Genomic DNA, 27,427 nt, shown 5'->3' with positions numbered 1-27,427 from the left:
TCAGCCGGCTGCTTGCCTAACAGAGAGCTACGCACAGCAACGCCTGCTCTTAAAGCTGCATTCAAATCCCTTTTAAATCTATGAAAGATGCATCAATTGTGAAAGTCTGCGCCAGCGCCCATGTGACTTCAACAATGATTCAGCTGGCAGCTGACAAGTATGGACTTTAGTTCACACTATTAGTTGACCTTTATTCCTTCTTCTCATCTCGGTTGCAGAAACATCTTTATACAAACAAGTCTTAGCCTCCTTTCACATCGACACATAAACATCAGCTGCTGCTGTCTTACTTGCTGACGAGTCACAGCGACACCTGCTGGCAGCAGGAAATTACTTGATGACGTCGTCCTAGCAGGTGGACCCGATAATGTCAGATGATGTCAGAACCTCCTCCAGAACCTGGCGATGGGTCACTGTGAAGGAAATCAGAAATTCCAAACATAACAAGGTCTTCGCCTGAAGTACCTTCAGGCTCAGGCCCTAATAACCAAAATATCACCCAATTAATTTTTTTTACTTTTTTTGTATAAAGACAAACTACCGGCTTTTGATGGCTTAAATGAAGATCAAACCCTTGTTACAAAGATTGAAATTGAAGGGCAACACCCACTATCCTCTCAGGAAACATAAAGAAGTCTCTGACAGTGTCAGCATTTACAAAGTGATACTTTTACTGCAGTGGAATTCGTGGTCGGCTGTTATTGGTGTGTATCAGATCGCCCAGCGTCTCATTAGGAGGTCAGTAAGTGTGTGTCTGTAGGTGAGAGGCAGGCGGACACACGGTGTCAGAAACGTGCCTTCACATTTCCTTTCCTCCATGAAGTTAAAACTTCAACCAGAAACATTTTTTTCTCCTTAACGCTACAAGTGAAAAACACAAATGCAGCCCACAGCGACTAAGCGCCATCCTAGTTTGCAGGGGTCTAAACTAGTCTGGTAGCATGAGTGAGCGTAACATTACTCTGACGTACTGTAACGTCACCGTGACATCATTCATGGGCCGTGACTGACTCGGTTAACTATTTTAGCAAGGTAGCTAGTAATTAAGCTAGGTTATCCAGACTTTCTTTAGCTCGCTAACACATCGTGTCACGGTGAACCGTGACGGACACAACACAGCTCGTCATGGAAATGGGAAACTTGTGAAGTTATTTTTTTATTTCACAAAGGAGTTGTTATATATATAGCCTTGAGGCAAACTGTTCAGTTTTAGTCGAGTATGCGCTGTCGGCTCTTCGGCACCGTACACTACTTCACTCTCACACTGAGGGGTTGCTGTGGAGGAAAAATGCTAACGAGATGTATGCAGAGGTTCTCCAGCATATCAAACCTCTTCAGACTGAAAATAAAAGAAGTGTGCAGGTTACTTGTGCAGTAGTTCCTGCCTCTGTGTTGGAATTCATTCTTAGCATCATGTCAGCTTCTCGTGATTCCCTTTAAGCTTCAAAAATCCGACAGTTGGTGTTCATTTATGAGTTTGCTGAACAAAAACTGCGTGTCTCATAACACTTGGTTACCACAAATTTGATTTTCTTTAATATTCCAAATGCAAAAGTCCTATTGGCTTTTGTCTGAAGAAACCCACGGAGACGCTAACTTTCATGTTAGCTCATAAAATACTGCACCGGTACTGTGCGTCTTTCTCTATCCACGCACCTCCTCTAACCAGCTGCCATGTTTGCGCAGACGTCAAAGCCTTCGTAGGACGACGCTGAATGTGGTCTGAAAGGTGTTTTTAGGTTGGGTTTTTTTCTGGGTGTTTTTTTTTTTTAAAGATAAGATTGTAATTGTGTACTTTCAGATGCTAACAGGTTTCCTCAGCAGTGGACCACACCATCCGGTTGGGCTGGGCGAGGACAACCGGTTGGTTTGCATTGAGATGAAGAGAGTAAGGGAAAGGGAAAGGTTTCTCTCAAGCCTGCCAAGGAGAAAAGAGGCAGGAAGTAAACACGTTTTACTTTCAAAATAATTGTGTAAAATGTTTAATTTTGAATCAATGACAAAAATGACTATTTTGTTGAGGAGAAATCAACTATGGCCAAAAATCTGGCAGACATAAAAATACTAGCAGGCTATACTAGAAACGCATCAGTGATTTATTAACAGGAGGGCCACATGGGAACATTTTATTAGGAAAATTTTAAAAAAAGAAAAGAAAAAGCTTCATTTTGTTGAGATAATGTAATCATGACACACACACAGAAGGCCTTTTCCAGACTCTAAAGTCAGTAATTAACAATAATTCACACTAAATTTGTATTGAACTCCTAACAATGCAGTTTTAACAGAGTAAAACTCCCCTGGGAAATTCAGACAAAGGAATGTGTCACACCAACTCCATGTAATTTCACCCTAGCTGCGCACAGAAGCCCGTCTTGTTTTGAAAATCCCGACTGCAGAAGTTCAGGTATCCCTTCACAGGTGACTTGACACAGGTGAGTCAAAGTGGCTGTTAATGAGACTCCCAGCGTGGAGCCTGTCAATCACAGCCACACTGCGATGCCTTTGACGCTGAAGGACATTTAATACCCACTCGATCACCAGCGAGGGAACCACTTGACGAAAATCACTTCAATAAACCTTTGAACGATGCGAGGAGAACCCACGGCGGTAAGGAGGAGAACTCTTGGTGAGAACTGATAGCTGCGTCACTGGTGTGAAACGTGTTGGTATCCATGTCCATCAGGAGGCTGCTGGTCATGGAGGGAGTGAAGGAGAAGCACACGAACCTGGGAACAGACGTCCTGTGAGTCCATGTCGACAGAAATGCTTGTGAATTCATGTTGTCCTCAATCCCACCATCTCAGCGGGCCTGATTCCTCTGCTGGTACAGTGTGTGTAGACCTGACAGATAAACAAACAAACAAACAAACAAACAAACAAGTGAGTGATTTTGTCAACAGTTGTGACCGGGTTTGTCAGGTCTGACTGATGGATGTTGTGACTACAGTTGAATTACTTAGTTCGACTCATTGCCTGATTATTAGCTTGATAAAACAATAGCCAGACACTTACCTGAGCTCACAGTGTAGAAAACTGGCCATGTTCAGCAATCTTTCTGTCGGCTAAAGGGGAGCTTAGCACCACTGTGGGTGCCCTCAACTGAGACTTTAGATTATTCCCCCAAAACACAGCTCTGTAGCTGAGTTAGCAGCACTGACAAGTTTAGTTTCACAACATAATCTTCATTAACGAACACCCAGTTTTAGGATTTCCAGATCAATGAAACAAGCTAACATTGGCTTAAGTGTGTTTACACCTAGAGAAACCGGGCAACTCCTGATTCTCTGTGTCTTTTCAGAGTATCGAATCGCTACAAAACATGCTAAAGAAGGTCTCCCAAAGCCCTTTCCACAAGCAGTACAAGGTGAGGGGTCTGACAAACACATACTGGACCTCTGGACCAGTGCGAATTCATTTTTTTCCCATCCTAAAATAAAATGCTAATAATGAATGTTTTTCTGTATTTCTCTTCCTCAGACTCCTGTTCCATCACCTTCAGACTCCATTGCAGCATCTGTGAACGATTTGGGAAACAAACAGGTTAGAAGCCAAAAGCAGATAAATCTGAGTGAAAATTAATTATGGGATAAAAGCAAGACATCATCATTATACACTGTACACCAAATTTTTGAGGACACTTGGACATGTTTTTTGTTTTGTTTACAGCCAGTACTAACAGAAAAACTGAAACACGAGTAAAAAGCTGTTGGCTATCTTTATCCATGTCTTTGTTTACATTTCCAATGTTCATACCACATCAGTTTGGAAAGTATGAAAAGAATGATGTGTTTCTTCTCACGCTGTGAATACATTGTTGTTGTTGTTTGGTGTCATATCATGTGGTGACAGGATGCTACGTTCATCAGTGATCGCTCAGCTGCTGCTAGGGATACGACACATAACCAGCAGCAGCCCTCTGGGCAGGTGCGACCAAACGTTTCCACAACATCATTTTAAATATGCATCAAATCCCTCTGAAAATGAGTGTTTTTTCTCATCAATTCAAACCTTTGTCTTCTCAGAATGGCTGCACAATTGAGGATGGTCATGTCATGACACAGGTGAAAGCCAAACCCTCTGTCTTTGTTCTTCGAACTTCAGAGCGACTGACGTCTGTTTGACGTCTTGATGTGTTTGTCTGGATTGTGTGTTGCTATTCTATGGATAAGTCTGCTCTGTGTGAGTGCATTGTCAGCATGAATAGTGTTACGTGTTGAGAGCTTAACTTTAAAAAGTGGCTGAGTTAAAGCCAGCTTGTATGTTGTTTTATTTCCTGGAACGTTAGTGTGCAGACAAGTTACTTCACCGAAGCGTTTCTCGTGCTTCATGTAAACTGGCTGTTCTTCAGTCATCTGATTGTTAGCCAGACCAGTTTATCGAGTTAAGCACTATGCCAAGAATAAACAAGCTGATCTGCAGCCTTAACCACAGACTTTATATCAACATGTAACCAAACACCCACTAACTTTAAGACGCAGGACTGATTTCCATGTTTTAGGACTCTTTCCTGTGCCACTCGATATTTTTATTCAACACAGCCTACACAAGTCTCCCAAACACTGAGAGGTGTCCTTTGTTTTTCTGTTTCTAAGCTCTCAGGTATATTTTTAGATGCACCTTTGTCTGAGTTACAGGAATGTATCAACAGTCCCAGTGAGCATGAGTAACTCTTCATTATCTCTTTCTCAGAATGGAGTCAACGGCCACTTGAACAAACTGAGCCCTTTGTATAAATATTATTTGGTATGTAAAAAGATTATTTTGTTTGCAGAACCTGATCACACCACTATTTTGTTTTGCTTAATGATTTTCTGCAATTTTGCCATCAGGAATCGAATAGTCAGCCAAATGGCATGGAGGGCACGGGGAGGAAAACTTCAGAAGAATTAAGCCTTGGTACGATATTTGGGCGTCTACCTGAACATGAGAGGTCACCTCTAGATCTTCAACAAGACATTGAGGCTGTAGAGAATGGAACCACATTTTCAGAACCTCAAAAGGATCTTTTCCAGACCTTTAACCAGAATGATGTGGAAGACCTGTTCCAGACATCATTGACCCCAAATGTGTCTGCTCCTGATCATTACAGCAACGTAACTCTGAACTCGCCAGGCTTATTTTCTGCTAATCCTCCTCAGACACAGAACCTCTCCGGTACCTTGGAGTCAAAATGCTTTGACGTGTTTAATAGAGCAGAGGATCTATTTGTGGTAGCTGAAGGAAAGAATTCTCACCATTCTACAAAGGAGGAGAATGTCTTTGAGAAACTGCCCAGTATTCTTGTTGACTCTTTCCAATTCTCTTCAAATAAGGAAGAGGATCTTTTCCAGTCCCCAAAGGTTACAGCAGGAAATTCATTTTATTCTACCATGTCAAGGGAAACAGATTTGTTCCAAGCTAATAGAGAGGCACTCTTCTATGATGACAAACAGGACCCCCCTGTAAAAGAAAAGGCGCTTTTTGGCACACCACTTGAGGAAAAGCTGGATATATTTTCACCTTCATTCACCAATCCGCTCGATCCATTCCCAAGCCCAATTTTATCCCAAGATCTCAGCAGTTTGAATGACCCATTTGGAGTTAATGGCTCTAAAGAATATGACCCATTCCAAGATGTATCAACTCCAGACATCTTCCAACCACAAATTCCCGCAAAGGCCCTCAACACTAGTGATTCATTTGAGCTTACCCCCAGCAACGATGGCTCCAGGGTGACATATTCCTCACCACTCAGTAGTCTAAGAGGAGACCAGGGGGACCAACAGATGTCGCCAGATATTTTCGAGGCAGCACCATCAGGCGCCCCAGCAAAGCCTGCTGACAGACTACGGGAGTTCGTGCTGACAACTCCTGGGGGAACCAACCATGGAATCCTTCAACCGACTCCTTTCAGTCAGGCCAAGAATATGTCACCTGACCACTCGCCAGATGTATGTAGCATGTGATGTTGAATACATAAAGTGATCTCATACTATTATTGACTAGTTATTGTTGAGGACAAGCCCTTTAAACCCTCTTTCAATGACAAACTTCCAGGTGTACACCTTCAAACGTCCACCAAAGGCACTACCTCGAACAAGACCACCAAGACCAGAAAGGCCTCCCACACCAGCAACGCCTGTACACAAATAAGCCATTTTAGTATGATACAATTTACTTGCTCCTTCAGTTGGCAGCTACTTAACTTGCTGGGCTTTGATCTTTTTTCTCTTTGAACTATGTTTAGATTAAACCTCAACCACCAAAACCTCTTCCCAAACCAGTCTTTAAACCACTCCCATTACCAACTGTTGGACGCAAACCAAGCACACAGGTAGGCGCAATGTTTTTGTCTTAGTAAGCTTATCTAATTAGCTTTGCTAGTACAAAATGTAGCATATAATCCTTGTATCTAATATGGAGGCAAAGTACACTGCAAATTACAAGGAATTGTATCTTTATTACAGGAAAATAAATTGATCAACCCAGAGAACTATGTTGTATTCGAGGACATCCTACTGACTGGTCAGGTGTGTTTGTGGGGGATGAAAAATGGATCTTTGACAACATTACAACCAGTATTGAGGAGTATAGGCTGCTAAATATTGCTAAAATTTCCACCTTGTTTCGCTTGTGGCATTTATATTAATTATGTTCAATGTGAAATAATTATGAAGTTATTTAAAAATTCAATGGTTGCGAGATGAGACAAGACTTGCAAAGTAAAACAAATCTTTTTGGGGAGCATGGCCTGTAGAGGTTTGGCCCCTAGACCTGGTTTCTAGGACATGAGTCTGAATGTCCAATAAGACAAGTTGCTCAACTTTTTTTTTTTTTTAATGCTGTAAAACTGCTTTTAGCAGAAAAAAGTTTAATATGCTGAGGAGTTGAGAAAGACATAAAGTAAAGCCACACTTTACACTTTTGGTAGATTGGTTTATATTTTCATGTTATGAAACAGTTTCCAATGTGGGTAAATGTGAAAGAGCTTAGCTAAGCAAATGTTGGATGTGATTTTCACTTGGTTGAAATGCATTGTAGACGGTCCTGCGCAGCCAAAATGTGTGTATTTTTAGGTTGAATAATTAAGATCATCTTCTTATTAGATGTATAAATGTGCTTCTAAAATCCTGACACAGGAAAGATGTGTAGAGGACTGGCCAGACGACAGCCCTGAGCTCAACCCAGACTTCAAACCAGTAAGGAAATATTTTTTAAAAAATATCAAATTTTAAAAACATAATTAGAATTCTTCATAACTTACATCTTCTTTTTTCTTTTTCTTTAAGTCTGGAACATTACGACTGCGGAGAGAATCACTGAAGGTAGAACAGAGTTGATTCATGTGGTTTGTAATTAAACAGAAAAATAGAAGTTACGAGAGCAAGAACTTTCTCTTGGCTTAAGGTGGACCCTGATGGAGGAAGTGGAGAAGATCAGGACTCAGGAGTTCACAGCAAGGTACGATCTCATGATCGGAACTCATCTTAGCCTCTAGTGCCTTGACCGTAGGAGCTTCACCTCCCGTGTAAATACTCATTACAGAGAAAAGACAAGAAATTCAGACTCTCCCTTCTTTCCAGAAGGGGCTCAAAGGTAAATGACACCATCTAAAATGCCAGTTTCACTGCTTTGAATATTTGTACTTATCAAGATAACAATGATTATTTCAATGTCATAGGATAAATATTCTGATGACATGAAGGAGAACAGGAGTAGGACATTACCTACCCCACAAAAATCATCCAAGGTAACGTTCAGGGTATCTGGAATCAAACATAAATTTGTTAATGCTAGTTTGACATTAATTGTGTGCCTATGTGATATATTGTAAAAGAGTATTTGGAGGGAGTACAAATACAACTAGAGGGCACTTTGATCGCTGATTTTTCAGCCAAAGCAAACCAAAGACAAAAATTACTTCTGTTCCCTGGAGAAACCTCATCATATTTGGACTTGGTATGAAGGGGCAGACTAATGCTGCACTATGGTACAAATGTCCCTTTCTGCATCCACTATGTGGCGCTAGAGGGCGCACACTTACTGTTTATCACATGATGACAAAACAGTGTCATTTTGATGTTTGGGGCTTACCAAGTTTGGTGAAAATCTAAGGAATCCATCTGTTGCTGTTTCCAGGACTATTTTTCAGAAGTGACAGCAGGAGAGAATGGTGATGGAGAGCATAGTGGACCAGACAACAAAGTACGTGGGAACAAAATGAATGAACCGGTGATGGGTGTCAGCATGTCCTCAGTTCACAAATGTCCTCTCTTGTTAACAGAAGAATCCTCTCAAGACCAAAGTCAATGAGCTGCTTAGAAGAGGATCTTCTGCTTTTTACGTTCTTGATAGGAAGCACATTAGCAAGCAAGAATCAAAGGTATGGACTATCAATGGCCAGGGTCATGTGATCACTGGGTTGATTTGCCTTAAGGAGCAGCCAGTTACATTTTGGAAGTGATCCAGATCTGTTGTTGCCCTCCGTGCTCTATGAGGGAGTTAAGAGACCAGTTGACCACTGGTTAGCTTAGTACAATGAGTTGTAGTTGATAGAAAAAGTTCTGTCCAAAGTCCTGAGAAATTCTTTCCTCTAAAACAGTTTTTATTTGTATTAATATTATGAGAGTTGTGTTTGATGTTCACTACATAATAACAATAATTTAAATAATGAGGCATTGTAATTTCAGAGAGACAATGGACGATACATGCCTTTCCTAAATATGTTGGCATGTTCCTTCAAAGTTTGCGTTACATAATGTACATTTATCTGGCCGGACAAACATGCATGTAAACCATGTTTTTGTGTGTGTGTGTGTGTGTGTGTGTGTTGGGGGGGGGGGGTTGGTAATGCTGGAATAGGTTGAAGACATCAATAAGAAATCTGTCAGCATGAAAGACCCTGACAACATGCAATGGTCAGAGGTAAAATGAACGCACCGACCTCCTCAAATTCAATTAAAAGCACGTAAATGAACCGTTAATGCATTAAAAAGAAATGTTGATGAAGACATTTTAATATAAATTTGTAGGGGGCAGCGATGGATGACAGCACTGGTGAGGAAGAGGAGGGGAAACGAGCCAACCACAGAGAGGCTAACAATGTTAGTATGCTATTTGTATCCTTGATGAGTTCTCTTCAACTGTTAAACATAGACGGCAATTTATCACATCAGACTGACGTAGTCCAGATAACAGTTGATTTTAAGATTTCTCTCAAAGACAAACATGAATAAACCTCTAAGAGATGTTTTGCCATTCAGGTAGTTCTGTGACTCTTCTATTATGTATTTATTTGGGCAATCCAAATGTTCATCTCTCCAGAAGAGGAAAAAGAAGGTGAAGATCAGGTTTGTCCCACACAGAGGCTTTACCATTGCTCTGGAAAAAGAACCAAAGGGGGCATATGGATATACACCTCCCAAAGACTCCAGGGAAAAGGGACCAAAGGGGGCATATGGATATACACCTCCTAAAGACTCCAGGGAAAAGGAACCAAAGGGGGCGTACGGATATACACCTCCCAAAGACTCCAGGGAAAAGGAACCAAAGGGGGCGTACGGATATACACCTCCCAAAGACTCCAGGGAAAAGGAACCAAAGGGGGCGTACGGATATACACCTCCCAAAGACTCCAGGGAAAAGGAACCAAAGGGGGCATACGGATATACACCTCCCAAAGACTCCAGGGAAAAGGAACCAAAGGGGGCGTACGGATATACACCTCCCAAAGACTCCAGGGAAAAGGAACCAAAGGGGGCGTACGGATATACACCTCCCAAAGACTCCAAGGTATTTCCATATAACACAAATTCTGAATGTACCCTTAACAGGATAAGAAAATGGATGGATGGATAAATTCTAAGTGAGACTGAAGAGAGATATTGGGGTGTACATTGTATTTTTGGTATTTTTTAGTAATTTACAGTCCTTTTTCACTCAGGAGGGAATTGAAGATGAAGTTTTTGGTGTAAATGCTAATACACCTCGCACAAAGTGGCAGGTAAGAAACTCTTTAAAAGGCAAATCACTGATGTTTATGCCAGGTTTTTGGTTCCAACCATCACATTCTCTTTAACTTGATATCTCAGGAATGCCTTTACAGAATTCCTTCAAACTTGGCAAAAAATGTCTACTGTGACTCAGAGACGAACTGACAAGGTTTTGACGTTCCAAGGTCAAGGTCACTGTCACCTCAGATATACGAGCTATAGCTCACATTCTCATTAATGCGATATTTTAACAACATCTTAAGGGAGAACCTTGGAATGAGGCACAAACATCCATTGAGATTCAAAGATGAACTCCAAAGGCTGCAGTGGTCAAATGTGCCAGGCTCACATCATCAGTTATTCAACCATTTCTAGTTTTAGATGTAAATGTGAAATTGTGTCAGATAACAAAATTCTGCATTGACTTTTAGGATGATACATTTGAGGAAGTAGAAGAGATGAACAGTCAAGCTCTTCAGTCAACAAGCAAGGTATTATTTTAAAGTCTTGAATCATCTAATTACATAATATTGATGTGCACTTGTAGCTTGGTCCTTTTAACCTACATACAAATTACACAACTCTGAAATTGTGTACAGGACAATTTAAGCTTTTGAGTAAATCACTGCGCATATCAACTTAAAGCAGCTGACCTTTTGAAAGAGGGGCTTTACATCCATCAACCTAACTAGCATTGTCTCAACTACCTGATTCAGCACAGAGGACAGAAGAGTCTGTTTTCTCTCTGGCTCCGGAGCTGATGGACAATAAGATTTCCCAATATTTGGTTTTCACCTTTAACTGTTGCATTGATAAATTAAAGCTGCAAGCGGCATTGAACGGGCCTTCACAACCTTGCGCGTGTCGGGTGTGGTGTAGTCCAAGGGCTTAAGTCACCGGCACTTAGATGTTGTCAGACCTGGGCTGACAGCTCTGACTCCCCCCCCCCCCCTTTGCCCTGTCATGAGGATTTTAGAGTATTCTTTTTGTGAAATGTCCTCACAAGACTTCCCATGTCCTCCCATGACTTAGGCGAAATCTTACATTAGAATTCACGTTTTCGTAGGAAAATCAGTCCCAAATCCAGTGATAGAGGTGGAAAGTGGTCAGACTTCTAGTTTAGACATCAGAAGCCTCAGTTTGACACAAAGTATATGTGCAGAGACGGCCTCCCCATTGGTTTACATTGCAAGGTGCAATGTGGCACAGCAACTTTTGGGGCTTACAGAATCCAAACTGTTTGAGTTTTACCAACTTTTGTTCAGCATATTGTCATAAGTCATGTATTTAAGTTTGAAGGCGATACCATTTACGCCCTAGGAGGAGATAGCATTTGGTTGGGGTCCAAAATTGGCGCAAAGTTGTACTTTCATGTGCTTATTTTGGACTTCCTGTTGGATTTAGATCAGGGATGTCAGCGTATGATTTGTAGGTCTTGATGATACAAGTAATTGAGTTTTGGTCTCTCTACGGCATTCCTACAGGCTGTGGCGCCCCTTGTTAGATACCTAGGTGGCTCTGTGGAGCACATTTTGGCACTTTAGGGGGTTAATTTTTACACTTTATCAAATTATTCACCAGACCTGATGAATGTGCCAAATTTGGTTTGTTTTTGAGCGTGTTTAGGGGTCAAATTGAGGTCTAAAGCGGCAGCATAAAAAAGAAAGAAAGAAACAGAACAGATACAATAGGGTTTTCACCCGCTTTGGGGCTCAGGGCCTAAATACGTGAGCATTCTTTGCCTACCATGAGATTACGAATGGTCCTGACCACTGAAGGTCATGCATATTTGCATGCATCTGGCACAAAAAGTTGGACTTTAATGTACACAATCTGAAGTTGTTTTTTTGCCACATGCCATATTGAGACCAGAGTTACTGCAGGTGTTGGATTATGTTTTAAATGTTTCCATGTGAAGCTCTTCATGTGTTCCCTAGGCTGCTTTCATGGATGATGAGGATTTTCAGAAGCTCCACCACAGGTCTCCTGGATTACAAGGCGGTGAAGACACTTGTGGAATGGAAGACTGCAAACCTGTAACTGTCCTTTCTGTGAATTCTTAATTCTTTGTTGACTGTTTTGTTGTAGGTAAAATTTCCTCTGTGGTTTAAAGACATCAGACGTCATGAAAAGCTGAAAGAAAACCTCGTCATTTCATTGTCTCAAAATGTTTGAATTAGGAGGGCATGCTAGATGACGTCAATCCTAAAAACTCTTGGATCTCAGCAGAGGAGCTGGACGATGATGAATTAAATGGAATGGAGGACTGCAAACCGGTAAAATCTACCTTTATTTATTCTTTAAAACTGCTATCTAATCATTATATCATAAATAACAGCATTATTGTGTCTTCACTTAGAAAAAAGTCAAAAACAAAGGTCTTGCTTCTTTCCCACGCAAATTTAAGACGACCCCAGAGACGCCTGGAAAACTGATCAGCCACTGCCCTCCTCAGCAGACATCTTGTGTATGTTAGCTTAGTGCTGTTAGCATGGGAAAGCTCTCACTGCAAGGATTTCGGCTCGATTTCAATTCCACCTATTTTGTTTCTGCCAGGGTGAATTTCCTGAGGATGAAATGACTCAAACAGGAAAAGATTTCATGAGTCCAGCAGAAATGTATGACAGCGAACAAGATGATGTGGAGACCTGCAAACCGGTACATTCCTCAGTCTGCTGGTTCACTGTTGCTGCTTCTGTCAGGGTCATTTAATTCTTAAGCACCTCTTTCTTAGCAGAAGAAGACATCGAAACTCAAAGGCTTCAAAAAGTACAAACTCAAGGTGAGTCATTGGTTTCAGATCCTTAAAATGTGAAAAACCCACTCGATTCAATTTTTACGTCTATTTTTTTACTTTTCTTCTTTTTGTTTCTTCTTTGTTAGAAAAAAGCTTGTTGTGAGGACCCTCCAGGAGCCGCGTGTAGTGATTACCTGTCAGAGGCTGCACAGGTAAGTTCATACACTGGAGCCTCCTTGGTGGCTAGCGTTCTGAGTTCTTTCTATTGCATCTATTTGGTATGTTGTTAAGTGTAAAAAAAAAACCTCTTTCTCTTTGGCTCAAACTTACCAGCAACAGCAAAAATAATAAAAGAATGAATGGCAAAATTCTGGAGGGATTTTTTTAACCATTCTTGAAGGTAAAATGACCTTTTGATCAACTGTTTCTCTAACAAAACACTGATTATAGCATTCGGCCTCCTTCTAGCTAACGTTGCCAGTAGCTGTGATCGATGGACAAGTTAATGTTCAATGACGTATTTCTGGGTGATGCACATTCTTATGTGTTACTCTCTTCAGTGATTATGCTTCATATGTGGCTAATTATTGTTTTTTATTCTATTTGCAATTTTGGGACTGTGTCTGTCTGTCTGTGTCTCTCTCTCTCTCTCTCTCTCTCTCTCTCTCTCTCTCTCTCTCTCTCTCTCTCTCTCTCTCTCTCTCTATATATATATATATATATATATATATATATATATATATATATATATATATATATATATATATATAGATATATATGAATATATATATATGAATATATATAAATATATATATATGAATATATATGTGTGTGTGTGTGTGTATGTATATATATATATATGTATGTATATATATATATATATATATATATATATATATATATATATATATATATATATATATATATATATATATATATATATATATGAATGAGTCCTTAAAATATAAATAAAATATAAAAATTTAACCTTGCAGGAAGGGGCTTGTTGTGCAGTCAGTTTTCCCTAAATAAACAGTAGTTATAATTAAAGATTACATCTATATTGTTTTTGGTACACTTAAGCAGGGAGTGTCTTCCAGCTGTTTCTGTTGACTACAAACACTTGTGTAGGTGACCATTACACACAAATATGCCCCACTGAGTTATGTCACATAATAATGAACTCTTTCGTATTACAACCAATGGGTGGTTCAGCTTCAAGTTGGTTGAACGTTAGCTATTGGCTAAAGGTAGCTAACGAATGATTAAATGCTGATTTGTGCCTGGATATCCCTCCAAATTTTTTCTGTCCATTGTTTTTTTTCCAGATGTTGGTCTCTGGGAAGGGAAGAAATAACAAAAATTAAGATTCTCTACGTTCGTAACAACGTAGCATTACTCAGCATTGTGGCGTCTCACCCTAAGTGTGAAGGAATCATGTCACTTACACGTGCCTACTGTTCATGGAGGGCCTTGCTATATGATTAATTGGTCATGTCTGTTTCAGCTGAGCTGGTATTATCAAGGGCTGTTTTTTTCCACTGTTAGCATTGTTTTCTCTCTGATGGGACACATTCCTTTGACATGTGAGTCGACCGCCCCGGCAGCATAGTGTTCATACCAGCTGCCACACCAGCTGGATGGTAGAAGAGGCCTTTGTACAAAATACAAGCTTGATTTGATGAATAACATTTAGATATCGTAGCGAAGTCTTCATGATACATCAGCTGCTTTTGTCACGCCACCCTTATCCAGGCAGAGTGGCTGGCTGCTCAGATGGACGAGCGCGCCATGACGGACCTGAAGGACGCAGAGGGGGATGGGGTCAGTTTCTCAAAACTTTCTCTGACCCGTTTATTGATGTGATGTTCCAGGGTGTTTTTTTTTCCACCACTATCTTATTTTATTTTAATCACAGGACACGGACAGTTTGATGGAGTGGTGGTACACCGTGGAAAGTGAGTTGTGTCAGTATTATTGAGTCAGTCACTGACAACTAAGCAAGAACCCTCCTTCAATCTTATCAACATCTGATTGTGTTCAGAATGGGATGAGGTGCCATCAGATGAAGAGGATAAAGTCCTGCAAGAGGACGAGTCCAAGTATGTCTTTTCTTTTCAAACCAAATCCATGATAAATAAAAGTGTCCTGTCACTACACCTCCTACAGGATTTGTGTCCACACGGTCAACATTCCCACTGGGAAAAGAAACCTCTGTAAATTCTCAAATGAAAATGTTTCAACAGACTGCATGTTTTAAAGGACTAATGTGGAGGGTATAGTGCCATCTAGTGGTAAAGTTGCAGACTGCTGTTGTAGCCTGACTGTTCATTTGTGTGTCTCACAATTTGGCCTCTCAAACGTCTCAGGCACAAAACTATTAGCAAGCACCAGCAACTCCTTTTTCAGAAAAACTATTTGAAGAAATACCTCAAAAAAGTAGCCGTTCATGGTGCGAAGCTCTGTAAACCTGCTTCAGTCCTGCAATTAGGATTGGAATACCAACTTTGTTCTCACTGAAGTTTCTTCTCACTGAAACAATAATCAAAATCCACTTGCAACCAGCTTTATAACCAAAATGCATGACTCTTTGTTAATTTACTTGACACATTTGCACCCCCCCTTCAAATTTTATCTCCATGTTATTAATGACTTCCTAGAGTAGCGGTAATGTATCTGGAAACATATTTTAACCAACAGATTCCATTTTCTGTTGCAGCAAAGAGTAATTTTACCTCTGGTCCCCCTCCAAAATCCCAGGTCCTTCACCATCTTGGCTGACAAGGTCCATCGAGGCCTGCGCGTCTTCCACAAGGTCTTCACGGAGCATGCAGAAGTCCTCTGGCAGTACATCATCAGACTCCACGGCATTGCGGATGACATCAGTGAATTCCATCAGAAGGCCAAAATTGCTGGCATCACTGGTGGAACCACCACAGCTGTAGGTGGAGTGACAGCCATCACCGGTCTGGCTCTGGCTCCTTTCACGATGGGGATCTCTCTCATAGTCACAGCTGTTGGTCTGGGCGTGGCAACAGCTGGAGGAATTACTTCTGCCTCTGCAACCATCTCTGATAATGTGAACAACATGCATGACCGGAAGAAGGTAAGACGGAATGAGGCTCATGGCAATCCTGACACATTAGTGGGTGTTGAAACTAAAGGCTAGCAGTTCTGCTAAGTTAAGCATTCAAAATGCTAACTTGCAGTAGCTAACATGACCCAGGATCTCCACCTTGAGCTGATGGAAAGTGTGACACAGCACTTTCTGATTAAATGTTTCAGTGCATGGAAAACCCCAAGAGGGAGATATTCAGTTAGAACGACATCAGAGAAGTGAAGTTCATGGAGGAAAAGTGGTTTAACCTAATATTTAATTCCCTGTCCCAGGTGGAAGTGGTCCTGCTGGAGTACGAGGATCACTTACTGGATATCGGGAAGATCCTTCACTTCATCAATCAAGGCTTGTACAAACTCCGCGGCCATCCTTTCCTCAGGTCAGGTACCCAGCACTACTCTGAGGACTGGGAGATCCGCAGGGCCGTCCAGATGATCAGCTTGGTGGACTCCCCTGTCCTTCGAGCGACCGAGATAACAGACGACTCTGTGACCTCGGTCCAAGCACTTTTCCAGGGCATGGACAAGTTTTTCATCAAAGAAACGCGTGAGCTGAAGAAAGGCTGTAAGAAGGAATTGGTGTGCCAGATTAGGGAGGTGGCCAACCTGCTGAATGACTGCATCGTGGAGCTGAACACCATCAGAGAGGAGCTACAGGATGCGACTGGCAGCATGTGAGCGGTACCGCACTATCGGACGTCTGAAAGAAGACCCCCATCTGCTGGCTGACATGGGTATCTGACTGAATAGAAGGGTTGAGACTCAGGACATTTTAAGATATATACTGAAAAGTACAATCTGTAAGCTTATCATGGATACTTTTGGCTGTAATTTGTCGTATTTCCTTGTAAGGCATGAACATGCGGGAATTTCTCAGAACTGGAACAAGAACATGGCTATTTTTGCACTGTTTGGGGGTAAAATTGGTGTATTTATACACTTATCAGGAGAATGTAGTTTTGTTAACACAGTGGATTTACTTTATCTTGAATGACTTTCAGTTCTATTTGTCATTTCACTGGGATCACTTTGGTAGCACCCTACAAAAGAATGTAATAAAAAAAATCTATAATTCAACATTTAATAATGACTAAAATAAGGGACATATTTTCTGTACTGTTAAAATCCTGGATGCTTTTGTTTTTTTTTTCTTATTGGATGCAAAAATATACTTCTGATCATTTTTAAATAAACTTTTTTAGCCGTAGTGCATCCATGAGACTACCTTATGGACTTTGTAAATATTTCAGTGAATGTTGACAATTGGTTCAATTGTAGTTGGTATAGCGCCATTTTAATAGTAACGATTGAGGAGGCGAACAAAATAACATCAAAACTGTCAAAGTATCTTATTTTTGATGAATGACGTTTTTCATCACATTGAGATGAGCCGGGGCGCAAGCTGACGTACCAAACCTGTGGTTTCTTGTGCAACATCATCAAACTCTTTCTCCTGCAGGTTTTAGTTGCAGCATACTGATGTTTCTCATTTTAAGCCCAGTAAATATCAATTTAAAATTACTGATATGTTCTATAGGCCTACTATCAGGTTATGCATATACAGGACAGCGTGTGTGTACCAGTATTTCTAACCCGATCATGTTGTAGATTATTGTCTTGATATATTTTGAATCAATTTTGCGAATAAACACTGCTTGACAAAACTGACTTAACTTTGCTGCTCCTCCCTTTTTGTCATTTCAAATGAATTATTTGACTCAATAAAATTGTCAAATGGAAGAAAAGGTACACAAATAATTGAAGAAAATGTAACAGTAGCAGGTAAAAATGAAACTAACTCATGAAATAATTGCAGTTTGAGCAGACTGCAGTTACAGGGAAACGACTGCACTGAGCTCATGTCATTCTTCAAAAACTTTTAGTGAGTATATTTTGGGTTTATTCTTGTATCATGAGATGATGTGAGTCTCTTCCATTTTCTTCCGCTTATTCCTATTAAGAGTTGCGGGGGGTGGAGCCTATCCCAGCAGCCTTCACCCTGGACAGGTCACCAGTCCATGGCAGGGCCAACACATAGAGACAGACAACCATTGGCTCTCCCAGCCACGCCTACGGTCAATTTAGAGTCTGGATTAACCTGGTCCCCTCTTGATGTCTTTGGACTGTGGGAGGAAGCTGGAGTACCAGAGAGAACCCACACAGGAACAGGGAGAACATGCAGACTCACCCAGAAAGATCCTGTGCTGCAGCCGGGGCTCCACCCACAACCTTCTTGTTGGGGGCCACACTGAGGACCACTGCTCCAACGTGCCGCCTGATGTGAGTATCATGACTGGTTAACCTACCTCCTTATGAGACTTTCACAATTTGCATAAGATAAAAGCTCTGACAAGCAGCTTCTGGAAAACGTGTGGAACGTGGAACTCCAGAGAAACTGTGTCAGCCCTGCTGGGAGGGGGTTAACACATGAGTTGCATGAGATTACTTTTAAAATTCACACTCTGTATGTTCAGGTATCCTTCACACGTGACGTGACACAGGTGTGTCAAGCTGGCTGATAATGAGACTCCCAATATGCGCATGTCAATCACAGCCACACCACGATATGTTAAATGCAAAGAGTAATCTCTTTCACTCTTGAGTTTTAAAGCTGTTTGAGGGACAATACGGACTGTCGCGTGACATAAATGTTACTCTTTCTGGAAGAAGTTCATCTCCAGACTAAAATCCAAAGTCAGTTTTGCAACAGTTTCCAGCATTCAACCTGAGGAGATTCTAAGGACTTTCCCCGGCAACAAGAGCATCAACAGAAGACGGCTGAATCTGTACGGACTGGAGTCGATCACCAGCGCTCACGAAAGGGCCAGCATCAAGTGCACAGGTGTGACCGCTTCTCTCTTAAGGATTTAATCTCTATTCTAGTTATGTGGTAAATCAACTTATAAACCAGCTAACAAACCAAGCCAGAGTTTGCTTGATCAAACACCTTCTTCAAGCAGGTCTCTGTCTGGTTGTTTTGATCCGCATTTGAGATTCGTAATCACATCTGCATAAAAGAATCGCACCCAGAGAGAAAACAGACCAGAGATCAATTAAAATGGACTAAACGAGATTGATGTGAAAAGGTCCTCGACTGAATTCTGGACCCCTTAAATGGAGAGCTGGTCCAGTACCTCCCATACTAGGGTAGACCAGGATGTAACGAGTCCCTCAACATTTGACTGACATACAAGAGTCTGTCAACAGATTGATTTCCAACTTCTCTTCTTTTGTCTGTCTATCAGGTTGGACCAGATGTGCATATACATATCATTTAGTTCGTAAAAAGCTCTCCTGTTATACCTCATCACACCACTGCCTTTGTAATATTTTTTGCCTTGAATTCCAGTAATGCTAATGTGTTTTGCCATCAGAATCTGGTTGTAAACCTACAAGCATGGAGGATACAGCGAGGAAAACTTCAGATCAGTTCCTCATTGGTGAGATCCTTCTCCCTCCGCCTGAATGTCGGAATTCACCTCTACATCTTCAAGAGGACGCTCAGATTTTTGAGAATGGAACCATGTTCTCGGAAGCTCTACAGGACCTTTGTCATGTCCTTAACCAGGACCACGTGCATAACCTGTTTCATACATTGCTCACCCAAAATGCATGTGCTCCTCATTACAGCAATGCAGCTCTGAACTCACGAGACACATCCAGGGCTCCTCAGACACAGAACCTCTCCAAGACCTTTCAGTCAAAAAGACTTGATGCGTTTAATGGTGACGTGGAGGATCTTTTTGGTAAAGGAAAGAATTCCTACCATGCTACTAGGGAGGAGATTATCTTTGAGAATCCGCTCGATCCATTCCCAAGCCCAATTTTATCCCAAGATCTCAGCAGTTTGAATGACCCATTTGGAGTTAATGGCTCTAAAGAATATGAGCCATTCCAAAACGTGCCAACTCCAGACATCTTCCAACCACAAATTCCCGCAAAGGCCCTCAACACTAGTGATTCATTTGAGCTTACCCCCAGCAACGATGGCTCCACGGTGACATATTCCTCACCACTCAGTAGTCTAAGAGGAGACCAGGGGGACCAACAGATGTCGCCAGATATTTTCGAGGCAGCACCATCAGGCGCCCCAGCAAAGCCTGCTGACAGACTACGGGAGTTCGTGCTGACAACTCCTGGGGGAACCAACCATGGAATCCTTCAACCGACTCCTTTCAGTCAGGCCAAGAATATGTCACCTGACCACTCGCCAGATGTATGTAGCATGTGATGTTGAATACATAAAGTGATCTCATACTATTATTGACTAGTTATTGTTGAGGACAAGCCCTTTAAACCCTCCTTCAATGACAAACTTCCAGGTGTACACCTTCAAACGTCTACCAAAGGCACTACCTCGAACAAGACCACCAAGACCAGAAAGGCCTCCCACACCAGCAACGCCTGTACACAAATAAGCCATTTTAGTATGATACAATTTACTTGCTCCTTCAGTTGTCAGCTACTTAACATGTTTGGCTGTGTTTTTTTTCTCTTTGGACAATGTTAAGATTGTACCTGGACCACCAAACCCCCCTCCACAACCTGCCAGCAGCAGACCAAACACTTGGGTAAGCATCAACCTGCTCTTATTATCTCTGCTACAACGTAAAGTTCCAGGTAATCCTTCATTCTAACGGTGTGATATACTGTGAGGTAAACACAACTGTATCTGTATTACAGGAAAGCACACCAGTCAACCCACAGGATGTTGTTCATGAGGAAATCCTGCTCAGTGGACAGGTGTGTTTTGTGGAACGAAAATTATGATTAAATTTAGTAATGTTAAATGTTTAATTAACTGCTAACTCTTGAATATTGCTAAAATATCAGATTTAGTTTGAGGGATTGGCAATGTAGTCATTGATCTCCTATGGTTTTATCCCAGTGGGAGATTGCATTTAAGGAGATTTCCTGGTGATAAATAATTGAATTATGTAAAAATAGAGAAGGCGCCAAGTAGAAAACAAATAACCACTAGGGGCATGAGTGCTCCTCATAAATGTATGTCCATTGGTTTTCTATGGAGACCTTTGTTACCCTGATGTCTGTGTGAAGCTTTCTCTTCTCTGTCTGTTGTAGGGCCAGTGTTAGCCCTGAGCCCATTGGGAAAAAAAAGAACTTTTGCTGGGGATTTTGGTTGTGGAAAGTATGCTAGCAGAAGAAGCTAATAGGCTTGTGCTGTCACTTGTGGAAATTCAATGCCTACTTGAGGAAAAATCTGAAAAAAGGCCTCTTACGTTGAATGATTCCCAGCTAGGCCAAACTCACCAATGACCCTATACCTTACCTGCTAGTGCAGCAGAAATGTGCACATTTTAGGTCTGATAATTAGGATCATCTTCTTATTAGATGCATAAATGTGCTTCTAAAATCCAAAAAAAGGAAATGTGTGTAGAGGACTGGCCAGACGACAGCCCTGAGCTCAACCCAGACTTCAAACCAGTAAGGAAATATTTAAAAAATATCAAATTTTAATAACATAATTAGAATTCTTGATGACTGACATCCTCTTTTTTTCTTTAAGTCTGGAACATTACGACTGCGGAGAGAATCACTGAAGGTAGAACAGAGTTGATTCATGTGGTTTGTAATTAAACAGAAAAATAGAAGTTACGAGAGCAAGAACTTTCTCTTGGCTTAAGGTGGACCCTGATGGAGGAAGTGGAGAAGATCAGGACTCAGGAGTTCACAGCAAGGTACGATCTCATGATCGGAACTCATCTTAGCCTCTAGTGCCTTGACCGTAGGAGCTTCACCTCCCGTGTAAATACTCATTACAGAGAAAAGACAAGAAATTCAGACTCTCCCTTCTTTCCAGAAGGGGCTCAAAGGTAAATGACACCATCTAAAATGCCAGTTTCACTGCTTTGAATATTTGTACTTATCAAGATAACAATGATTATTTCAATGTCATAGGATAAATCTTCTGATGAAACAGGGGGGAGCAGGACATTACCTACAAAACCATTCAAGGTAACCAGGGCGTCTGGAATCACACATAAATTTGCTGCCAGTTCAGACAGAGAACATAAGCTTACTATGATTGATGTTGCTGTACTGACGTCTGTCCCATCAGTCTTACTTCCTGTAACCACTAGGTGGCGCTACGACTCGAATTACCTCAGGTTAGCTTCGTACCGTTGTGTTCACAAGCGAAGATCATCATGATGAATGAAATGTTGGAGTCCCATCCAATTCTGTTCACCACAGAGTTGATTTTCTGTTTCAATCCAAAATCACATGTAAAAATGTCACTGGCTCTTTGTGGAGGGAACAAGGAAACGCTGATCTCCAGATTAGCTCACTGAAAGAGACCTACACCAAACTGCACTCTGGTACTACTCTCAAGCGTATGTCTGTCTCAACAGAAGAAATTCAAATGCAAAGGCTTCAAAAAGCCCCAAGCTGAGGTGAGTCAGCGCTGCCAAATCCTTAAAATATGAAAAGCTGATTTAAAAACATAAAGCTCTATTTTTAATGTCTCATTTTCTGTTAGAGCAACGTGAACGAAGAAACCGATGTGGTGGCACCAGAAGCTACATACAGCGACTATGTGTCAGCGGCAGCGAAGGTTAGGTCCCCCCTTTCTGAGTAGAAATACTGTGGGATATAAACACCATCAGTTCATTTTGGGTTTCTATAGGTACAGTAGGAGTAACAAAGAATAAAGTTATTACCTCTGCCAAGGAAGTAATAAATGAATGCAGAACAGTTACATCAGAGATGTTTTATTTCAGAGTTGGTCTGAATCTACTGGTAGATTCTGGACCGTGAAGCCTATTCTGGCCCAGAGGCAGAAAGTACTTGTTACAGATGAACTCCAGTTGAACTGCTAGAGTTCATGGGAAATCTTGATTCAGTGGTGTTGTAGCTTCATTTTCTGGGTCTGCGATCGGGAGGACAGGTATGTTTTGTGTCTTTGAACAGGGCTGAAGTCTTATTGGAGCACAATTTGTTGAGGAAAAGCATTTTAATAGGAGCGAAGAATCAAACCACTGAAGCTTGTGTGGATTCTGTTATCGGTGAACCAGACGACCTACTTTTGGCTGCTAGGAAGGAATGATGATTCTGTGTTTTTGCCCAAGTCATTAAATACTGACTGAGGTGACAGTGACTTCCATCAGAATGGTATGTTGTAAACTGAATAAACTTCCTCCTCTCTGACTCAAACCGGTTTGTCAGAACGTCAGTAGTGACCCAGTTTTAGCTGTCATACTGACAACTTAACTTACTTCACCTACACTTCCACATTAGCTGGGTTTACATGGAGCCTAATATTCCCATTAGAATTGGATTAGAAGCCCAAACCGAATAGAAATGTTCCATATGAACACCTCAATCCAAATAAAGAGGCCTAAACCGACTAAAATTCCATTCGGTTTCACAGGGGTAGAATATTCCTTTTCCCAAACCGATCAGATGTAAAATCTTATCACGTAAACGGTGAAACGGAATGTCGTCAGGCTGTTCTCCCTGCACGTGCTCTGTCTTGACGTAAATGCGCAGTGACGTTTCCTCACTTGATAAAAATGGCGGCTTCCAAGCAGCAGTGCACGCAGAACTGGTCCGTGGCGGAGAGTTCATTTTTAATACAAACTCTCAAAGACCTGAAGATTATCGCACGCTTAGACGGCAGGAAAACAAGAAATTCTGAACCGTTCAAAAAAGTCCACGAAAAACTCAACGAAGCCGGCACGTACACCGTCTCCTCGGCCTTGCTTCCAGTAGAAGCTTTTGCTTGAATAAATGTGTCAACACAATCGCAACGACTGTGCTGATCACACGACGGACCGCCATCACTGATGAGTCACGTGATGTTTACATCGCTCTGCACGTGACACACAGCCGTAAAACAGCGCTTCCGATTAAATAAAGTGGCACATGTAAACACCAGATCGGAACAGATCACGTCACATGGAAACAGTTGACCCCAACTCTTCAATCGGAATGAAGAAAAGTCTGCATGTAAACGTGGCTACTGTGGCTGCCTTGTGTGATATCATAATATTATCGTAGGCTAGCTTTTCAAAGGGGGGTTACAAAATTAGTCACACACTTGTGACCAAGTTTATCTTGCTGCTCTTGAGCTAAAGTCTTTGAGGATGATCCATGTTATGGATAAAGGCTAACAACTGTATCATAAATCTGGCAATGACTTTTAAGAATCAAATAAGTTGATCCCTGGAGGCCATCACAATGGCATCAGCTAATTTACATGATTAAGTTTGACATAAATGTTTAGAATCTGAAAAATTATTCTAGTTTCACCTCTTCACAGTTGAACTGACACTGGAAAATGATGGTTGGTAAAAGTCTGGAGGGACACTGGGCCATATTTCAAGGCGGAAGATAAGCGATGATCCATTAGCTGCATTTAGCCAAAAGCTAACGTTTGCATTCAACCATTGCCAGTTGTTGCATGACATGACATGTGTGAAATGTTCATACAGACAAGTACTTTTGTCTCCCAGCTGTTTGTGTGGCCTATAACCACTTGTTATTTTACTCCTTTATATTTTTTTTAATCGTGTAACAAAACACACAACGATTTTTAGCGAGTAAGTGGCTGCATGCTAAAATTAGCTGTTGGTTCAAAGAAGCTAACGGACTATCAAATATGTTGACAAATGAAAATGGCAGATACGATTTTTATCCTCCTGCCCCCACCGTCTGGGCTCCCTTTCCCCCTACGGGACGCATTCCTTTGACATGTGAGTCAACCGGCCTGGCAACATCGTGTTTATACTGGCTGACACCAGCTGGAGGGAAACGAGCCTGATATACAAAGGTCCACATCAAAATAATAGCACGCACTGTAGAGATGGATGAAGTTGTAAAAACATCATGACGCACAGGTTGTTTTGGTCACCTCACCCTCACCCCTTTTCCAGGTGGAGCAGCGTGCAGCTCAGGTGGATGATGAGCGGCCTGTGACGGAGCAGGAGGACGCCAGCGAGGACGGGGTCAGTTTCTCAAACTTCCTCACGCCTGTTTCAACACAGCGATATTCCAGTGTGAACCCATACTTCTCTGAATCACAGGACACTGACAGTTTGATGGAGTGGTGGTACACCGTGGAAAGTGAGTTGTAGCGGTTTTACTGAGTCAGTCACTGACATCAACTCAGCAAAAACTTCTTACTTATTTACTTCTGTTAATGATCTTTCAGGATGGGATGAGGTGCCACCTGATGAGGAGGGAAGGGCCTTGGAAGAGAACGAGTCCAGGTACAGCCAACTTCCAGATTTGTGATCAGTGACAGTGGCCCGGCACTAGAATTCTTTTAGTATTCTGAGAGGGATGTTGCATCTTGTTTCTCTGGAACCTGTGAGTTCAGTCGGGAAAGAACCTGATTCATCATATGCAAATAAATAGACAGGCTACATCTTTAAAAGGGTGACAGTGCGGGACTAAAGACACCTAGTGGTGAAGTTACAGATTCCTGCGGTTGGGTTTACATTCGTCGTAGTTTGGCTTCTAAATCCCAAGACCCTGGTAGTCAGAGTCCCACTCAGCCTGGTAAATCAAGACCAGGATGACACCCAAACTTCAAAAGATGAGCCCTTTAGCTGTAAACTGACTTGATCTTTTGGATTTCCCTATCAAGAGAGGCCTTTCACAGTAAAATGTACTCGTCTTACTCTATTGGCTGTTTTTAGGTTGAGTGTTTTTGCCCCTGTCAACCCAAACCTGAATGGTTTCCGCTCATTGAAACAAGTCAAAATACACCTGCTGCTGTTCTCGTGTGGTTATGCATCATTTTTTAAATCTTTATGTCACATTCCCTTCTGACAGTTCTATCGTAACAGAACCCTAATGAATGAAGAGTGTTGCGCAAATGTTGGTAGGGATATAAAATTTCCTCTGGTCCCCAAATGAATCCCAGGTCCTTCACCATGATGGCGGACAAGGTTTTTCGTGGCCTGCGCCTCTTCCACAGGGTCTTCACGGAGCGTGCAGAGCTCCTCTGGCAGTTCATCATCATCCTCAACGCCATCGCTGATGACATTTCTGAATTCCAAAAGAAGGCCAACACCTGTGGCACCACCATCACCCTGGGCAGTGTGCTGGCTGTCAGCGGTCTGCTTCTGGTTCCTTTTACTCTCGGCCTCTCCCTCGTTGTGACAGCTGTTGGCATGGGTGCGGTGACAGCTGGAGGAATTACCGCTGTTATCTCCGATTCTGTCGGCACAAAACACGGGCGGAAAAGGGTAAGATGGAATTTTGCATTTCAGCAGGATCTTAACAGTTGTGTCTCCCGGTAAAGAGCATCGTAGGTGAGTGAGAATGTTGTTTGTTTTTTGATAAATGCGTTAAAGTGAGAAAAGTGAAACATTATCGGACAAAAAAAAAAAGAAAGCAATCCTGAATTAAAAAAAAAAAATGTCTACAAAAGATAAAACAAAGAAAACCCCTTCTACCACAAAGCTGATCGCAGAACAACGACCGCTTCTGAATTGTGCGGATCTTTCGCTGTCCTAGGGAGAAACTGCGCGTCTGGAGTACGAGGATCACCTGCTGGAGTTGAGACGGATCCTTCACTTCATCAATCAGGGTTTGACCAAACTCCGCAACCATCCTGTCCTCAGGTCGGGCACTCAGGACTGGGAGATCCGCACGGCCGTCCAGACGATCAGCTTAGTCGAAGCGCCTGTGCTCCGAGCGACCCAGGCAGTAGACATAGCCGTGGCCTCTGTCCAAGCACTTTTCCAAGACATGAGCAGGGTTTTCTCCAAAAGAAAACGGGAGCTGAAGGGGTTTCTTGAGGCTGAAATAAGGAGCGTGGCCTTTTTGCTCCATCAAAAAATCGTGGAGCTGAACGCCATCAATGGGGAGCTGCTGGAGGCCACTGGGAGGTTGTGAGCCACATTGGAACGTTGAAGAACATCTGGAAGAACACCACACTCTGCTGGCCAAAAGTAGACCTGCAGGTTTACATGAGCCCATCGCCAGAGGGAACCCCAATTAGCATTAAGAGTTTATGATGGTCGCCGACTCGGGGAAACAAATCTGTACACAGGACAAATTGGGCCGGGGGTCAGCAACCTCAAACATTCAAAGAGCCATTTGGACCTGATTACCATAGAAAAGGCATCTGAGACATCTTTTGACATCCAGAATGAAGATAACACGGCATACATCGATTTAACATTATGAAATCAATGGACTGCTCTGGAGAAAAGGACATTTTATTCCTACATGCAGTAAAAACATATATTCAGAAACTTCTCGTCATAATGCAATCAACACAAAATAATTGTGTATATATTCATGATTAAGATTGGAAACACCTCTTACACTTTAGACTATTTTTTCCATTATTATTTTACTTTTTGAAATTTTTTTGTAGTAGTTATTCTTGCCTGAGAGCCAAAAGGTGGTCACACCTGGTTGAAATGTATTTGGCACAGCAACAGGATTATTAATTTGAACAGTAAAATTTTGAGTCAGAATTGAAGAACGAGGTTTTTGTTATAATTTTGTGTCATTAAAGTTGAATCTTTCTTTACTATGTCTGTCTGTGTATTCCCTGTTTCATTGACTTGAAATAAACGTATTTGAATGGCTTATATAGTCAACGTCTCCTGGCAGACGG

The 27,427-nt window shown here is 41.8% G+C and overlaps 2 protein-coding genes and 1 long non-coding RNA gene across 5 annotated transcripts; all 3 read left to right on the top strand.

Annotated features, from left to right (window-relative positions):
* Positions 1-2,438: 2,438 nt before the first annotated feature.
* On the top strand, positions 2,439-17,491 carry LOC147238903 (uncharacterized). 3 transcript variants are annotated; one of them, XM_086197294.1, is made up of 34 exons: positions 2,439-2,610; positions 2,687-2,746; positions 3,302-3,367; positions 3,481-3,543; positions 3,853-3,927; positions 4,026-4,064; positions 4,693-4,746; positions 4,833-5,933; positions 6,040-6,123; positions 6,230-6,316; positions 6,450-6,512; positions 7,122-7,181; positions 7,272-7,307; positions 7,390-7,443; positions 7,528-7,578; positions 7,664-7,732; positions 8,122-8,187; positions 8,267-8,365; positions 8,845-8,907; positions 9,015-9,086; positions 9,307-9,774; positions 9,926-9,985; positions 10,406-10,465; positions 11,912-12,010; positions 12,155-12,250; positions 12,382-12,441; positions 12,531-12,632; positions 12,709-12,756; positions 12,858-12,923; positions 14,467-14,535; positions 14,630-14,669; positions 14,756-14,813; positions 15,472-15,817; positions 16,102-17,491. In XM_086197294.1, exons 1-34 carry the CDS (start codon positions 2,590-2,592, stop codon positions 16,504-16,506), a joined length of 4,260 nt encoding a protein of 1,419 aa, XP_086053420.1. In that variant the 5' UTR covers positions 2,439-2,589; the 3' UTR covers positions 16,507-17,491. The 3 variants fall into 3 exon arrangements, with proteins under 3 accessions (XP_086053420.1, XP_086053418.1, XP_086053419.1); XM_086197292.1 differs by having other exon boundaries at positions 2,440-2,610; positions 12,334-12,441; XM_086197293.1 differs by having other exon boundaries at positions 2,441-2,610; positions 12,334-12,441; positions 12,712-12,756.
* A 3,694-nt stretch (positions 17,492-21,185) lies between these two features.
* On the top strand, positions 21,186-21,688 carry LOC147238902 (uncharacterized). The gene is made up of 4 exons (XR_015111760.1): positions 21,186-21,273; positions 21,356-21,391; positions 21,474-21,527; positions 21,612-21,688. It is a non-coding gene; the product is annotated as an uncharacterized LOC147238902 (long non-coding RNA).
* A 182-nt stretch (positions 21,689-21,870) lies between these two features.
* LOC147238901 (uncharacterized) lies at positions 21,871-27,310 on the top strand. The gene is made up of 8 exons (XM_086196573.1): positions 21,871-21,956; positions 22,181-22,241; positions 22,328-22,402; positions 24,723-24,794; positions 24,873-24,912; positions 25,001-25,058; positions 25,718-26,042; positions 26,314-27,310. Exons 1-8 carry the CDS (start codon positions 21,871-21,873, stop codon positions 26,692-26,694), a joined length of 1,098 nt encoding a protein of 365 aa, XP_086052699.1. The 3' UTR covers positions 26,695-27,310.
* Positions 27,311-27,427: the final 117 nt, after the last annotated feature.

The sequence above is a fragment of the Aulostomus chinensis genome, chromosome 24, assembly GCF_037954235.1.
Source record: "Aulostomus chinensis isolate RoL2024-O1b breed Wild chromosome 24, RoL_Achi_v1.0, whole genome shotgun sequence".
NCBI lineage: Eukaryota > Metazoa > Chordata > Actinopteri > Syngnathiformes > Aulostomidae > Aulostomus > Aulostomus chinensis.
This window is presented reverse-complemented; position numbering and strand designations above follow the sequence as displayed.

Bases quoted from the DNA above. Each gene is read 5' to 3' on its own strand.
- LOC147238903 (XM_086197292.1), top strand. From the start codon at position 2,590: ATGCGAGGAGAACCCACGGCG. The intron at 2,747-3,301 runs GTGAGTCCATGT...GTGTCTTTTCAG, and splicing joins AACCTGGGAACAGACGTCCT to AGTATCGAATCGCTACAAAA. The intron at 12,011-12,154 runs GTAACTGTCCTT...TGTTTGAATTAG, and splicing joins GAATGGAAGACTGCAAACCT to GAGGGCATGCTAGATGACGT.
- LOC147238901 (XM_086196573.1), top strand. From the start codon at position 21,871: ATGATTGATGTTGCTGTACTGACGTCTGTCCCATCAGTCTTACTTCCT. The intron at 21,957-22,180 runs GTTAGCTTCGTA...ACTACTCTCAAG, and splicing joins TACGACTCGAATTACCTCAG to CGTATGTCTGTCTCAACAGA. The intron at 24,913-25,000 runs GTGAGTTGTAGC...ATGATCTTTCAG, and splicing joins GTGGTGGTACACCGTGGAAA to GATGGGATGAGGTGCCACCT.